The sequence below is a fragment of the Lemur catta genome, chromosome 11 (genome assembly GCF_020740605.2).
Source record: "Lemur catta isolate mLemCat1 chromosome 11, mLemCat1.pri, whole genome shotgun sequence".
Taxonomy (NCBI): domain Eukaryota; kingdom Metazoa; phylum Chordata; class Mammalia; order Primates; family Lemuridae; genus Lemur; species Lemur catta.
The window spans coordinates 12581798-12598457 of NC_059138.1; the positions used below are offsets into that span (position 1 = coordinate 12581798).

Here is a 16660-nt window from a genome sequence, read left to right on the forward strand (position 1 = left end):
TTTCTAACTATACAACGCAAACAACATAGTCAGCAGGCTGTGTTGTCATTGCCTTCGCTTAGTAACCCCACTTTTTCTGCCCCGTTGGCATGCAGGCAAGAGAAGGTGTCTGGGACCGTCTCTCTCCCATGCTTTCCTAGGCAACTGTGCCGTTTTGCACCTAAGAAACCCAGTATCCTCTTAGTCTGGGTCTGCCTGTTGCTTTTGCTGTTGTTCCTGTGTTTTGTGTTCCATGTGTATCAATGCTATGGGTGTGTTGAGTGGGACCCCCCTGGAGAAGATGAGATGCAGGGACATCAGGGGCTAGCCAAGCATCTCTTCTTTCATCAAGGGGGGCAGTCCTGCCTGCAGGACTCCACCAGACCAGGGTGGGGCAGATGGCCTCACCTAGCAGTGGGCCTCCCTGCCCCAGCCTGCCAAACTCTTGGACTCTTGTCCGCCACCCCCAGTCCTGTTCGAGCAGCCTCCCTGGACCTAGCCTGTTGCTGACTATCAGCGTTGTCACCTGGTGTGCCCTCTGGCCTTACCCGCTCATCTGCACGGTCTGATGCCTCCTCCCTAGTCACACTCTCAGCCTTCACTGTGCCACCCACATCCCGGCATGGCACGTAGTCACACAGCAGGAACTGAAAAAGTATCTGTTGGATGAGTTAAAACAGCTGGGCTCTGAAGAGCCTCCTTTGTCTACCTCTGGCCAGGCGTCAGGGGAACCGTCCTACTTGCAGTATGACCTGCCTCACTCACAGAGCCACCGGCCATCACAACGAGGGCCACTGACTGACCGACCGGCACTGTCTTCCCCGGGAGCTTGTTAGAAAAGCAGATGCTCACCCCAAAGCTGCTGGGCCAGGATCTGCATTTCATGAGACGAGGGAATTAAACTTCGCAAAGCCCTGATGGAGCCACCTGCTGGCCATGCAGGTGCCACCAGAGAGTCACCACGTTTTTCCACTCTTCAGCCTCCTTGCCAGCAACATGGAAACAGTCACTGTGTTTGGCCATGTTCGGCTCACAAGCCATTGCCTGGATGAATTAGGCTCATCCTGCCTAGGGTCAGGGGACTAGACCAAGTGACTCCTAAGGGGTTATTTTAGCTGCTGGATGTTCATTAGGAGGATCGCTTGAAGCCAGGAGTTCATGACCAGCCTGGGCAGCATAGCCAGACCTGGGCTCAACAAAATTTTTTTTTAAAAATTAACCTGTTGTGGTGGGGTACATCTGTCATCCTAGCTGCTTGGGAGGCTGAGGCAGGAGGATCACTTAAACCCAGGAATTCAAGGTTACAGTAAGCTATGATCATGCCACTGCCCTCCAGCCTGGGTGACAGAGTAAGACCTTGTCTCTAAAAAAAAAAAGTTTATTTGGGTCACAGTTCCAGAGGCTGGAAGTCCCAAGAGCATGCTGGCACCAGCATCTGGCGTCTGGAGAAGGCCTTCACGCTGCGTCTTCCCAAGGCAGAAGGCGGAAGGGCAGGAGAGTGTGAGAGCAAAGGGGTTGAGCTTGTTTTTCTAACAAAGGCACTCTCAGGATAACTCACCCACTCCCTCGATAATGACATCGGTCACTCTCGAGGGCAGAGCCCTCATGACCTAATCACCTCTGGGGGGGGCGCCCCCAACACTGCTGCACTGGGTGGGGATTACGTTCCCAACACATGAACTTTGGGGGACACGTTCAAACCGTGGCACATCCCTCCCACTCATTTTCCAGGTATGGAAGTAACACCTCCCTCGAGGACCCGCGTGAGGCGGGGCCTAGGCTGTTGGCTCACCGTGCCTAGCTTTTTCGTTTTCCTTTGCTTCAGCCCCTCGTCTGTGGCCCTGTCCACCCTCCCAACCAGGGGAACAAGCCGGAGCCCAGTTGCCAGTCCAGAGTCGAGGCCGACGCCTCCCTGGGTCTAGGGGAGGCAAAGCTGCCTGCGACTGGCCGGGCTTGGGAGCGTGTTCCTTCCTGGAAGCCCACTGTTTGCTGGGGAGTGGCGTCTTCTGGGCAGCTGCGGCCCTGCACTGACCTGTGACCCTTTCCCCCTCCCCCTGCAGTCAACACCAGTCACCACTCGTCCTCCTACAAGTCCAAGTCCTCCAGCAACGTGACCTCCACCAGCGGTCATTCTTCAGGGAGCTCGTCTGGAGCTATCGCCTACCGGCAGCAGCGGCCGGGCCCCCACTTCCAGCAGCAGCAGCCACTCAATCTCAGTCAGGTAGGCCCCCTGTCCCCTTCCTGAGAGGGTCACTGGCGATGGACCCTCACCCACCTCACAGGGCTGCAGTCCTGCCTGCTGATGGCGGGAAGTGCCCTGAGTGACCTCCGGTGGCTTCTTTCTAGTCGCCCTTGGGGAAGTTGCTTTCACTGGTTCACAGAGAGCTGGCCCAAAGCAAAGTGACTTGTCTAATGTTACAGAGCCCTTGGTGACGTGGTGCCACGGTTAAAAATAGGGTGGCCCACATAGCGCTGTTTCAGCCCAGCAAAGAGTAAAGCACTGTGTCCCGGCCCAGTCGGCCTGGGGCTCATTGCAGGGAGGGGGACCCCATACAGAGACCCCTGGCCAGGGAACAACGCGGTCCCGGAGTCAGGGGAAGCTGGTGGGGTAGAGGTGAAATTTAAGTGAAGCAGCGTTTCCGGGGAGCAGAGCAGGGCTGCGTGAGAAGGGTCAGCGTCAGCTCTGTATCTCAGAGTGGATGCGGGGCCCTGCCTCCTCAGAAACTTTGAGGTGAGATCAAGGGGGAGCTTGTGTTCAGAGCCCCTCGTCCGGAGCACTGCGCCCAGGCTGTGCCCCAAGCCTGTGTCTCTGTGTCATGGAGACTTAGGCTGTCCCTGCAGGAGGGGGTTCTTTGATGTGAGTTGATTGAATTTCAAACAGCAAGCCAGAAAGAAAGAGGCGCCAGTCAGAGAGGCCTGCGTGTCCTTGGGGGAAACGTTGTCTCTGTCAGCTTTGCAGCTGGCTGTAGCCGTGTGCGTTGTCCCGGCCTGGTGTGGCAGGGCTTTCTCAACACGCAAGGGGAGCACTTGGTGTCACTTCTGGTGCCCCCCCTCCTCCCCGTGCCGGCCTAAGCCCACCTCTCTGTGCCTCTCCCTACAGGCCCAGCAGCACATCACCGCGGAGCGCGCCGGGAGCCACCGCCGGCAGCAGGCCTACATCACTCCCACCATGGCTCAGGCCCCGTACTCCTTCCCGCACAACAGCCCCAGCCACGGCACTGTCCACCCCCACCTGGCCGCCGCGCACCTCCCCACCCAGCCCCACCTCTACACCTACACAGCGCCCACCGCCCTGGGCTCCACAGGCACCGTGGCCCACCTGGTGGCCTCCCAAGGCTCGGCACGCCACACCGTGCAGCACACTGCCTACCCGGCCAGCATCGTCCACCAGGTCCCCGTGAGCATGGGGCCCCGGGTCCTGCCCTCGCCCACCATCCACCCGAGTCAGTATCCAGCCCAGTTCGCCCACCAGACCTACATCAGCGCCTCGCCAGCCTCCACCGTCTACACTGGATACCCACTGAGCCCCGCCAAGGTCAACCAGTACCCTTACATATAAACACTGGAGGGGGAGGGAGGGGGGAGAGCAGGTGGGAGGAGGGGGAGGCGGGGAGGGCGCTCCTGGGACGGAGCCGGCTTTTTATACTGAAGACGCCACACACAAACAATGCAAGCGGGCAGGGGCGGGGGGCCGGGGACAGGGATGACGACGGGACACAAAAAAAACTTGAACCAGGAGGTGGGAGGACTTAGAGCAGAGAAGAGGACATTTTAAAAAGGAAGGGATTAAGGAGGGGGGGAAATCTATGCTTTTTATTTTAAAAAAGAAAAAGAAAAAAAAAAAAGAAAACGTCAGTAAGAAAAAAACACAGCTCACGAGCCCATTCTGCACCCAACTGGAAAGGAGAAGAGGAGAGCCGCAGGAAGCTTCCGGAAGTGGGGGGCCCCAGTTTTTGAAAAACTTTATGAACTTTTCAAAGATTATTTTCATATGGCAGCAAGTGACACTGAAGACTTCGCTGTCAGGGACACCTGGTATGAAAATCCAATAGATTTTTAATTAATTGAACATGAGAATTAGGGATTTTTCCAGAACTCTAAAGGGTCAACACCCCTCCAGGATGTCAGGCCATGGCCTGAGGAGGCTGATATTTGGGGGTTGGTCTGGGGTCGGTGAAGCCCAGTCCTGGCTCATTTGTCAAGAATGACCGGGGGCCTCCGGGGGGTGGCCAGGCTGACGGAAACCCCCGGGGGAGGGGCAGATTGTCTTTTTCTGAGCACTCTGGATAAATCCCTAAGCAATGTTATTCCTCAAATGTCATTAATAATGTGTGTTGCAAACTTTAGTTTTTTCCTTTCCTGAAGATTTATTTTCTCTTTGAATCAACCCCTAGTCACGTAGCATAGGGCTAGCGGTCGTCGCGGACACCCTAGTAGAATGTAGCACTCTGCACCCTCGTTCCTACCTTGTGTTCAACTCCAATGATACCAATAGACTATTCCTCAATGTAATTGCACAAAAAAAGCGATATAACATAGGCATGTAACCAATGTGGTGGCCCAGGTGTGCGGGTGTGTGGGTGCGCCTCCTCCCTCCGCCTCGCCCGCGCGGCCCTCGGCCCGCCACCACGGCTGGCGCGGTCTTGATTCTACATCATTCCCTCCTAGTGCCTTACCGAACGACAGATGCGGTGTGAGGGTTTACTTCCACTGGTACTCCAAGAAGCTGACTGAGGTTAGTCAGACACAATCTCAGCTCTTCTGTTGTGCTGTTGTAACAGTTTACTCTGGTCTTTCCTTTTTTTTTTTCCTTTTTTGATTTAATTTTACTTCAATGCCCATTGTCTTTCTTAGGCTGTTGGCTAGTGGAAGGATGTCAGGGAAGCTGGCAGGAGCTAGGAGAGTCCGTGGATCTCAAGAGAGATGTGGGAGGCATATACGGGCAGGTGCATCTGATGGCTTTAGTCGAGTTGTACTTTGGGGAGAGAGACCCAGAGAGACTCCCCGGCCTCCACCCTCACCCCACTGTGCCCGCAGCCCTGCCTGTCGGGCCAGCCCTGCCGTTTGTGGGACCTCCAGGCCCACCACAGCCTATGTGTGGCCGTCTCCCTTCCCAGGCGGCGTCCCCCAGGTCCCCCCAGCGAGATCCCGGCACGCTTCACTCTCCCCCAGCTCCCTGGGCTGTGTGTTGCTCTCACGATTTTGCCAGATCCCGCCCTCTGTAGACAACCACCGCCTCTGTTTGCTCTTGAATTCCTTTCCTCGCATTCATTACCCAGGTCTGCTCAAGACACGATTTTGGTTTGGGTTTCCGAGGGGTCTGGTGGGCGGAAGGTCGGAGGCACACTACGAGGGCGGCCAGGGCCGTCTCACGCTGCACTTTGGAAAACACTCCTGTGGACAGTTACGTTTCCAAAGAAATCTGCCCTTTGCCCTCTTTGCACCTTTGATACATTCTTGAAGTTTTCTCAGGCTTTGAAATTGGGGCAAGGAGTTCTCTCTACTCAGTAAATATCTCTGAAATATGTGAATGTGGATGTAGGGGAACCTGGTCGAGGACGAACTTTTAAAAGGGTGGTTCTAATTGCTTGGTTCTGAGGCTGAGTCCTTACCTGACCCTACAGCCAAGCTTCCAAGGTGCAAAGAGGCCTTTCCTGTTCCGGCAGCCCCTTCCTCATCCTGCCTCCCCATACCCCTCACTCTGCAGCCTCGCGGAAGCGTCTACTGTGAAAGGTGTTTTTGTAGTGACATCCACCCTACTTCAGTAACGAAGCCGTTACTTAGCTCTTAGCTGTGAACTAACTCTGGAAACTTCCCCACTCCAGTTGTAAATTCTTACTTATCTTATAAAGAAATAGGTCCCCAAACTGGAAACAGCTTAGTCCGGGTCCTGGGCGAGAAGGAAGGACACCAGGACCTACTGGGCACATTCGGGCGGTGCTGCCAAGCCCCTGCTGGAGGCAGAGTCCCTGCAGGCCGGCAGCAGAGAGGTGCTGTCCTCGGGCGTGATCAATCCCGTCTTTATCCGGAGGTGGGGAGGTGCCGTTGCTCTGAGATAACAGGAAAATGGTCGGTTCCGGGAGGGTGAGGGGAGCCGAGCCTTCAGAGGCCACAGGAGCCAGATCCTTCCCGGAGCCGGGCCGGCCTGGAAAGCGTGTCTGTTAACAGACTCTTGGCAGCCAGGTGGCAGCAATATCCCATCAGATCTGCTCTTACCAAGTCACACAGCATCTCGTCTTGGCTGCAAATGAGCCTCCGTTTGCCTTATTGGATAGCACCCTGGACTCCCTGGCACAGTTCCATTCTAGCCCTTTCTAGATCTGATCTCTTAGGGGAAAAGACAACTTAAAATGTTCTTTTTATTTTGAAGAAAATTCTTTTGTCTGCTTACGTTGGAAACTTCTTACTCTTTCACCTGACATTTTTTTTTCCTTTTCTTCTTCCAGATCAGGAATGAAAGTTCCATGCTGCTCATAAAGATAATATTATTGTACTAATTATTTTTGTTATTACCATTGTAATTATGATCATCATCATGTTGATACCGTAGTCAGGGTTTTAAATGCACAGTTATTCCAAGTATCTTTGTGTTTTCTCTTTAATATTTAAACTTATTTTATTATATCTGTGAGTATATGAGTAGACTGGAGGGACATACAAATGTCCAGTTTTGTCAGGCAAAAAAAAGGAAAGACCCAGGAATTAAGAAAATTGTTTCTGTCATCTCTATCCACCAAGAGCCGTCAGGGAAGATGCACCACAGGACAAAAATTGGAAGAAGAATCAAAGCCTTTTTCTCATACAGCCCAGATTGGGCTTTTGACAACATGGTCACCGTCAATGTTATCTCTTTCTGGATTCCCAGTGGCCTGGGACGAGATCTGAGGGAGCAGCTCCTGGGCTCAGGGAATGCTGAGTCACCGACTGTCCAGCCCTTAGCTGGCTTCTCTCCCACGCCCTCTGCACTCTCCCGTGCTTCTGAAATCCGTCAGCTAGGTCCTGGGCCTGCCTCTGATGTTGAAGCAAAGAAATCCCTGCCCGCGCTCACCCAGCCCCTTTTCCAAACACCCACCCTTTCCCATCAGCGCACCCAGAGCATGGCTTAGATCCTTCAGTGCAGGGACAGTTGCCTCCTCTTGGAAGCCACTGAATGTGATAGGCTGATGTAAGAGTGACAGGCAGTATTACCTCCCCCAGGAAATTCAGCCTCACCTCCCCTGCTTCCATTCACTAACCTCACTGCCTGCCTGGTTGGCCTGTCCCCCATGCATCCTGCCCGCACACAGTTCTAGCAAGCCAAAAGCAGGCGGAGAGTTGGGGAGGAGGCCAGAGAAACCCTGAACAAAGTCCAGCTGCTGATCAGATGTTGCAGGCCGTGTCCCCTCTGAAAGCATCGGCCAAGGGATGTGGCACAGTGGGGCCTGCGGCCATCCTCACTTGGCTCCAGCTGCACCCCTCAGCGTGCTGCGCTGTGTGTGATGGATGCCCACACACTACCCCCAGCAAGCCCAGAAACTGCCAGGCCCCACTGTGGAGAAAGGGGTGAAAAGGCTGGCTTCAGGGCAGGGCAGTGAGACAGCAGCAGACGTGAGTGTGCCCCCCCCGCCCTCCCTCTCCTGGCGGCCTCCTCCAGCCCACGCACAGAGCTGGCACCAGAAGCCGCAGAGAAGCTCCCTGCAGGGGAGGCCAGCTCTGTGCGCTCCTTAGCATGCCTGCCCAAATCTCCCATCCGTCCGCCAGCACCGTGGCGAACAGGATGAATAAAAGGCCAGTGTCCCTGGGACCAAGCCGTCCACCAGAGAGATGCCAACCTAGTCCTTATTTAGGCCACAAATAACCTAGAGCGTCACTTAATTGGTTCTATCCTTCCTTCTTGAACAAACATCGTTCAGAGTAAGAGGGGACGATTTATAAGGACATGTCACAGAGAAACGTCTAACCGGAGCCTCGTGAACCACAGGGCGGTTTGCTCCGGCCCTCTGGGCTCTGCTGACCTGCTGGGTGCCGGCACCCATGTCTCTGTGCTTAGTGCCTCTTCATGATGTTTCGGATGTTTCCAAGGGAAGGGGGTGAGCAGGCCAAGGAGTGGGAGAGTCCAAGGCTTGATGCCAGTTCATACTGTGAAGTGGAGCGTGTGGTCGGTGTAACCGGAGGAGCGAGAAGGGCTGGAGCAAACCGGAGTTTGCCTCCCGGACGGAGGAGCCTTCCTGGCCTTCCCGGAGGCTGGGGTGTTCGCAGGCTGTGGGGGCCGGCGAGGCCTTGTCCTCTTCAGCCTGGAAGACTCCACCTGCCCAGACAGCAGCGTGCGGGACAGACGCAGGAAGGGAAGGGGGGTAGCACAACTGCTGACAGGATGCTTTCCCTCGACGAGATCGTGGGAATCACAGACACTCGTTTCTGACAAGCGTGCGGTGGAGGGTTTGGGTTGTGTGAGTGCGTACGAGGGAGCGGAGCAAACTTTCTTGGAAACTGGAGGGAGGCGTGAGGAGGCTCGAGGAAGTCTTACTGATGGTTCACGGTCGAGAGCCCGGCGGCCCCAGCTCGCCCCAGCCCCCGCCCCTGCTCTCCGCCTGGTGCCGAGGGGAGGGTGGGATGTGAGACGTCGTGTCTGTTGGCCGGTCACGGTCACGTAGCCACTGGGACAGAAAACGGAAAGAAGGAAATAGCTAGGTGCCCTCAACCAGCAGAGAGAATCCAACAGAGGGGCGAGGGCTCCTTCCACAGGCCAGCCTGGGGCTGCAGGGTGTGCCAACAGGAATGACTTTGCCACGACACATTCTGGCCCCAGGGACTATGCAGGCTTCCTCCCTGTCTGTCTTTTCCTTCTGATGTATTAATATAATACTTCACAGATTTCCCATGGGGAAACCTCGAGATTGAGCAGGCCAGAGACGTCCTTACCAAATTGAAAAGGAAGGTGAAACTGTTCCTTTCTTTAGCCAAAGAACCCTTCTCAAAGACACCTCCAGAGATGGACAAAATGGCATTCCTCTCATTCCTTTCCAGGCAATAATGACATCATTAGTGATGTGACTCCATTTGTCTTTCTCTTTCCTCTCTATCCTTTTTTCTTTAATTGCATTTATTTCAAAACTGCGCTCATCTTTTAAGAGGAGTGGAGTGGTCACCCTCAGTGCTGCTGCGTTGGGAACCGGAGGCCCCGCAGCAATACATGGGCCTAAGTGACCTCACATTCCCGCGGGAGCCACAGAGCTGCCGCCAGCAGTCGGGCTGCATCAGGGGCCGAGAGCTCAGGAGAGCAGTACTTTTCCACTTTGATGCCTTAGAACTCTCACTTCTAATCTCCACAGACTAGACTCAGTCAAATCTCAGGCTACTAGAGAATGGCAGAGGGTGAAAGGGGATTGGAATGCAAAGGAAACCTCTTAGAGGCTTTTGGCACTGTCGCTTGCTGTGGTGACCCAAGACAGTAGAGATTTCTCGCGTCTTTGTTGCAGTTTCCAGAAGTTCAAGAGCGAGCTAGCTCCCAGCCAGTTCTGCCGCTCAGACTTGGTGAGAGTTTGCAGAGAAGGGCCCCTGCAGGGCGCATGTCACAGGACACCAGCAGCAGAGGGGTCTTCCACACGCCTCTGAGAGCCCCTCGTCTCAGGCCCCTGCACTGGCACGTTATGTCGACTCTCTCTTATTCGTTAGAACTTGCGGAACCCCTCGAGTAGCGGCCAGCCCCAGCGGAATGCTCGCAGAGCTCCAGGCCCCGGCCAGGCCCCTCGTGAGTCACCCCACAGGGAAGGCGTAACACCCCCTATTTACAGCTGAGGAAGCCGATGGATGCTCTAACAAAGCAGCATGTGTTAAAGGAAAGAAAATACAATGGTGGTCTAGAATCCCCAAGTTTCAATGTTTTGTTAATCAGGCCTTTACTGAGATGTGATTTTGTTTCACTTTTTAAATTAACAGCAACGAGGGCCTCACGTTTCTGATGAACCATTCAGTGGTACTTCCATTTACTGTGTGCCAAACACTGTGCTAAGAATTGCCCACTGGTTGTCTTGTTTAGTCTCACAATAGCCCTGTGAGATCAGCAATATTAGTCCCTCTACACATGAAGTATGTGTGGCTTGCAGAGCCTGTAACCTGCCTGGAGTCACACAGCTAGCAAGGGGAGGTGGGGCCAGGGCTCGAACCTGGCTCTGCACAGCTCCACAGCCAAGCTTGCGGCCGTTCGCCTCAGCTGTCCCCATGTGTATGTGCAAAGAAAGGCCTTTAAGCAATGTCGCCCTGCGGCATCCCTGCACCGTGGAACTCCACAGAAGAGCTGTGCGGAGAGGGAGCGATGGGGCTGGAGACAGGCAGAAGGGGCAGAATTAGTTTGACGTTTAGAGAAAATCTCTGGGGAGTTTCTTTTGATTCATAGTAGAATTCCTTTTAGATTTCTTTCCAGCGTACAAACTAGCTTTAGTAGTGCTGCTACAACAGACTCTTATAACTAAGAGTGAAGAAAAAGTGTTCTTTTCTTCTTTTAAAAAAAATAATTTTTTCTTGCTTATAGTTAATTCTAGAAAGGCAATACTAAAGGTATATTTTTTTTCAAAATGCTATTTTTTACTGCACTTGATAATTATCATTACAGCTCTGATCTCTGTAATAGATCCACTCTTCAGCTCTGGGCAGAACCAGATGCCGGGTTCTCACCAAATTTGTACATACCATGTGTGGGTCTGGTGTCCAGGAACTTTTTTCTTTAAAAACAAGAAGAAGACAAGATGACTTAGAAAGAGGAACAAAATAAAGTTTTCTTTTGAGGTAGATGCCCTTCTCAAAGAAATGGAAAGCAAAAATTTGGATAAACTGAGAAAAACTAGCCAACTTTATGATACAAGGAAGGAATGTCTCTTGCCCTGGCATGAGATTAATAGGAATATAGATGCATTTGTATTTTGGTTGAAGGGTGGCAAGAATTTAGAAATGCTTTAGGAGTAGATTTTTAATTTTTTAAAAAAGCTATTATCATTTGTCATGAAGTATCTGCTCAATTGTTTTGGGAGGGTTTCTTGTTTCTTTTTTTCTTTTAAAAACTTCTTTGTTGACTGGCTCCAGGCTCATTCGCCTAAATTCTTAGGTAGTTTACACAAGTTCTAGAATCTTTTAGAACTTTAACTCCATTGGAAGCAAACCCAGCTAATCGGAATTCGAGATCCTGGTTGGTTTCAATAGGTGTTCTAGAATTCTGGCAGAACACTTTAAAGATTTTTTTAGAAGGTTTTAGATACATTATCTTACACAAACTGTGACCTAATGGCAATAATTACCTCAAATGTGGGCATTCATCCTGGTTTTAGCCTTTTTTGAAATCATGTAGCCAGCTTGATCTTGGGATTTAAAGACTATGAATTCTCTGTGGGCTGAAAATGATGATTAATGCACACCCTGGTCATTGTTGCTTAAGTGAACTCTGAAAATAGTTAATCTTTACAACAAAAATTGAACCAAGGAAGAGATTATTATTTGTGTGTTGTACTCAAATGTGATGTTCAAATGAACATGTTAAGTATATATGTCTCTAGCTACTGTAAAATGCTGTTAGCCTTCTAAGATATCAGGAGAGTCGCATTTTAAATGAGTAAACTAAATAATTAACTGTGGATGCTTAATCCACAGTTTTACAGTTCAAGTGTTTTATAGTTTACATTTAAACTGGTACTTTTTAACGAAAATTTCTGTTTATAACTGACATCTTCAAACCCCAGCAATTGCCTCTTCAGTTGGAGGCCGCGTCTCCCCAAGGCAGGTGTGTTCTTCCCAGACTGTTCTGAAGCCCAACACGTGCATTTCGCTCCATGTCGTTGGTGTCCATGTGAACTCGAGAGAATGTGAAGGAAGTCCAGCCTGAGTGGGAAGGGGTGAGCCCCAGCCTGGGCCGGACGTGAAGCTCTAATGCCGTGTCGTCCCGACACTCGTCCTCGAGGCCTTCTCTTTGATATCTTGGAAGAGGCAGCGAGACTGATTTGATTTGAATATTTAACTTATTAATAGATCCACTGACCTCTAGTCACCATGCAGTAGAAAACACTGGGACTCAGGTGGCCACAAAGGTACAGTTTGGCCCCTGGCGATATTTCGATCCGAGTTTTGCAGGGGAGGACCATACACCCCTGTGTCCACAGTCATTAGCTGGGTTTTCGTATATCTGCTGTCACTTATTCATTTTCTCCTTTAAAACAAAATCATTGTAAAAGGCTATGTTTACTTTTTACTCATTGTCAAACTTAGAATCAAAGCCTCGCTCAGTGGGAGGGGGACCTTAGCTTCCTTTCAGAGAGTGTAAGTGCTGCTGAGCGGAAGGGGCTGGGGAACCGAGGGCAGCTCAACAGGGTCCCCGGAGACCCGCTCTGAACAGCATCAGGTTTGCAGTGACGAGATGCGTCAGAGGCGGGAATGGGCCCCCATCACGAAGGAACGGCCTGGTGAGATGCCAGTTTCCCTAAGAGTTTTGATTCATTTTTTGTTTTTTCTTGTGCCACAACCAAACTGCAGAGGACCTGCTGTGACCTAAAGGGCATTCCTTTAGCAAACTGCAAAACACCTGGGACCAGGGAGCTTTTAAATAACAATAATAACACATTTGTTTTTCCCTTGTGAACTGCACTGACCGTGTGTTCTTAGACAGCTTTTTGGTAGAAGTGTTATTGTGAAATATTTTTCATCTCACCCCACCATCATACTCCCACTTTCCTATTCATAGTTTTTTTCCTTTACATGAATTAACCAAATGAATTGTGTGTCACTGTCTTTGGGGCTTACCCATGTTTTTTAAAACTAGAAGTATAGAAATTGACTTTTTTGTTTTACTTGGAAAGTAAGTATATTGTATCTGAAAAATGGCCCTGCCTTTGCTCTCGCCAGTTTCCCTTCAACCAGTCTCCAAACAGTTCTCTCCTGGCGCCGCCCCCTTCCCTATGTTAGGTCACTGTCCCCGCGGCCCCTCTGCTTCTGCCCTGCTGTCGCCACAGCTCTATCCCAGGCACCCAGGACTCCCAGGAAGCTCAAGAACCAGCAAGGGGGGCCGGGCCCACTTAGCCTTGAGAGCGGTGGCCTTGCCTCCCTGCCAGACGGTGGCCTGCTGGGTTGAAGGGGCCGTGGAGCGATTGCTGTTGTCTAAATGGTTTGGCTCAGGTTATAAGGAAGAACTTGGGAAGTGGAAAGTGACTTGACTGTGCCCACCCTTGGTAGCTTTCTGTGACTTCTGAATAGAATATGAAGCACCCCCTGCCCTGCCCCCAAAGCAGATATTCCTGTTGGGGCTGTCTCCAAGTCAGGCGGTGTCCCCACCCTGTCACTCTCCCCACGTCTGGGTTACTGCTCATTTAAACCTTTTCTCTGTGGACTTCCCAGGGCACAATCATCTCTGGCCCCCAAAGCATCTCTTCATCCTCTCTGTGTGCATTTTTTTAACCAAATGAAGTAGACAAAAAAAGTCGTACTTTGGGGCAGCAGAATTTCTAGTTTAGTAGAATCACTGTATAGATATAGATGTTGATATATATGTTTGTGTATATATATCAAACCAAATTTCTGATAGGAGAAGTATAGCTTTATGGAGGAGGAGGAAGAGGAGCTCTTTCGAGGTTGGAATCAGCATAGTGTGTCAGACAAGCAGGGGCCGCGTCATCCACCTCCCTGCAGCGGAGCCAGCGGGGCCCTCGGGGCGCCACACTGTGCTCCCTGGGTCCCAGCGTCAAGGGCATAGGGTGGGTGAGGGGGGCAACCAATCAGAACGACTGGAATTTTCCATCCCATTTTGCTTTGACCACATGTATTGAGCTGCAGCCTCTGAGATTCTATCACGTTTCCAAAAATGGTATCCATTAGGATGGAAAGAGAACGGATCTGTAGAAATGTTTACCTTTCAACTGCCCATGAATTCAGGACACTCTGGATAGAAGGACTCACTCCCCACGATAAGAACAGGGAAGAAGAGACCTGGCCATTCTCAGCGCCAGTTCAAGGAACGTGGCTCCCTCCCCAGGGTCATCTTACCTAGATCTTTCTCTCCCAGGTCATCTCAGCTCAATCTGAACAACCCTATGGTAGCCCTGGTCCGTTGTGTTCCTTCACTGTATGGTTTCTGTAATAAAAAGTGTTAATCCATGTTAATCTGTGTGGAAATTATTGCGTGCAACAGTATTTTCTCGTGTACCTCTTTTTCCTATGTGAATTGTCCCTTTTTTCTTTTTTATTTATAAACGTCTACTTTTTTTAAAGACAAACCAACGTGTTGTAGACCTATATGTAACCTATTCCTTAGTCTCATATTATAGGTATGTTATAAGAATGGATATTTTACTTGGCTTTAGAATGTTTTACAAGAAAACTAATTCTTAACTGATCAAGTCCTTGCTACTAAAATGCTTGTGTTTTTCATCATGACGTCGTGTGCTTCTAAATTAATCATTTTCGTTGTAGAAAAATGGAGTGAATTTATATTAGTCTTGGAAACTAATAATAGCATTGTAAATTTATGAGATGATTTTAACAGAAAAAAATTATAGAAGAATATAGTTATTTTAATTGTAATATTACTAACTGTAGGGTGAGAAAGGGGGTCCCATTGTGGTGAACTATGTTATAGCTTGTTACTCACAGTTTCTTTTTGATCATTTTTTCGGTCTCTGAGGTGAAACGACTTATTAATTAAAATTTGTAAACTCACATATGCATATTGTATATGTGTAGAAATGTAATCACACTTTGTCTTGGAATTACATTAAACTGTTTGGAATCACTGTACACCCTGCTTGGCGCGCTTATTTATCCTAGAACCAGACCGGTTATGACGCTAGAGAGGTTATTGTTGCAGGTAACATATTTCGGAAGTGATTTAGCCCTTCAGAAATTATTTAATGCCTCTGAAGATGTTCGGAACCCACCACTGCACTGAAAATTTGCAGAGATGACTGTGTGGGGCTAAGGAGGGGGGCGGCCCACTACCTCCCAGTCTCCGGGCTCCCCACTGCCTCCTCTAAGCCATTCCAACCCCATCTGCTCCCAAAGTCCATCCCTGAGGCTAAAGCTTGGCTGTCATCTGCTCTCCTAGGAGCTTCCTGATCTGGGCATGGGGTGTGGCCTTCCTGTGCACCCAGGCCCTGCCCTCTCACCGGGCACCTTGGTGTCCAGCAGCCTCTTCACTCCTGGGTCCATCGCCAGGGCCCTTGTCCTCCCCACCTGAGCTGATGGCACCACAGCTCCTTAGGGCCCTACCCTCGCAGCTGCTCCACCTCCAAAAGCCTAAGAAACGCCACGTCCTCCTGGACCTGGGCTTCCCAGCTTTCTGACACTTCTTTTTTCTTAAAGTATGGTAACACATACATAACATAAAATTACCATTGTAACTATTTTTAAGTGTACAATTAGTGGTATTAATTGCAATCATGTTGTTGTACAACCATCACCACTATCCATTTCTAGAACTTTTTCATTATCCCAAACAGAAGTTCTGAAACCATTAAACAGCAGCTCCCCGTTTCTTCCTCCCCCATCCCCTGGCACCCACCCTTCTGCGTTCTGTGTCTATGAATTTGTGGGCTCTATGTATTTCATGTGAGTAGGATTATCTGTTTGTCCTTTTGTGTCTAGCTCATTTCACTTAGCATGATGTTTTTAGGTTCATTCATGTTACATCAGAATTTCATCCCTTTTTATGGCTGAATAACATTTGGTGACGTATGTGCCACCTTTGCTTATCCACTCACCTGTTGGTGGATGTTGGGTTGCTTCCACCTTTAGGCTGTTGTGAATAATGCCTGCAAGTATCTGTTCAAATCCCTGCTTTCAGTTCTTTGGGGTATATACCCAAAGGTGGGATTGTTGGCTCATGGCAATTCTATGGTTAACTTTTTAAAAAGTTACTTTAACATTTATTGTCTGCTAAATACCGCATCAGTCTGACCTCAAACCCAGCTCTGAGTTCTCCAAATCACCGCTCACCCACACAAAGCCCAGTTGAAAACACTGTGTCTTGAACTCCCAGGCCAATTTCTCTTTATCCTCTGGGTTTTTTTGTATTGATATTTTTTTCATTATTTCCAACTATATTTTTACTGTATCCCATAGATTTTGGTATGTTGTGTTTCCATTTTCATTGGTTTCGAGAAATTTTTTCATTTCCTTCTTAATTTCATCATTGTGACTGACTCTCTGAGGACCCGCAATACTGCTCTCCGTGGCAGGTGCACCTTGTCACAATGCTGCCAGCAACGCACAGGGGTCCGGTTTCCCTCCCCGGCACCCACATCCTGCTTCCATTTCCAGTGTTCTCTGGCCTGGGGCCCTCCAGGTACTGAGCCCTCGGTTCCCTGTGCCTCCCATTTGCACCCTCCCCTACTGGCCCGGATGCCCCAGCTTTCCTGTCACCCCTCTTCCCCACACCCTCAGCTCTCTGTGTCTTGCCCACTTGCTGTGGCTCAGGTTCCTCCACCTTCTCTGCTCCCAGGGCTGGGGAGCAACCACCAACCCTGCGGACCCGAGGACTCCAGCCTCAGCCAGCCCTCCTGTGGCTGCCAGGAGCACCACTCCCCCCAGGCCCCCGCCCAACAGAGCAACCCAGAGAGCCAGGTTGCTGGGCAGAAATCCCTGGCCCCACCCACCCCAAGTCCCGCACCCCAAGAGGTGGTCTGCCCCACACCTCTTTCCTCTCCTCCTAGAGCTCTTCCCCTCCAGCATC

The 16660-nt window shown here is 50.6% G+C and overlaps 1 protein-coding gene across 10 annotated transcripts in view; it reads left to right on the plus strand.

Annotated features, from left to right (window-relative positions):
- The window catches only part of HIPK2 (homeodomain interacting protein kinase 2), a 186727-nt gene extending 172000 nt beyond the window's left edge, over positions 1 to 14727 (plus strand). For 5 of the 10 annotated variants that reach the window (XM_045565288.1, XM_045565291.1, XM_045565294.1 and 2 more), the window contains exons 14-16: positions 2040 to 2200; positions 3080 to 3514; positions 4648 to 14727. In XM_045565288.1, the coding sequence (XP_045421244.1) occupies positions 2040 to 2200; positions 3080 to 3514; positions 4648 to 4713 (662 nt within the window). In that variant the 3' untranslated portion in view covers positions 4714 to 14727. Of the gene's footprint in view, positions 1 to 2039; positions 2201 to 3079 lie in introns of all 10 variants that reach the window. The other 5 variants (XM_045565293.1, XM_045565296.1, XR_006738307.1 and 2 more) reach the window with 4 other exon arrangements.
- The last annotated feature ends 1933 nt before the right edge of the window (positions 14728 to 16660 follow it).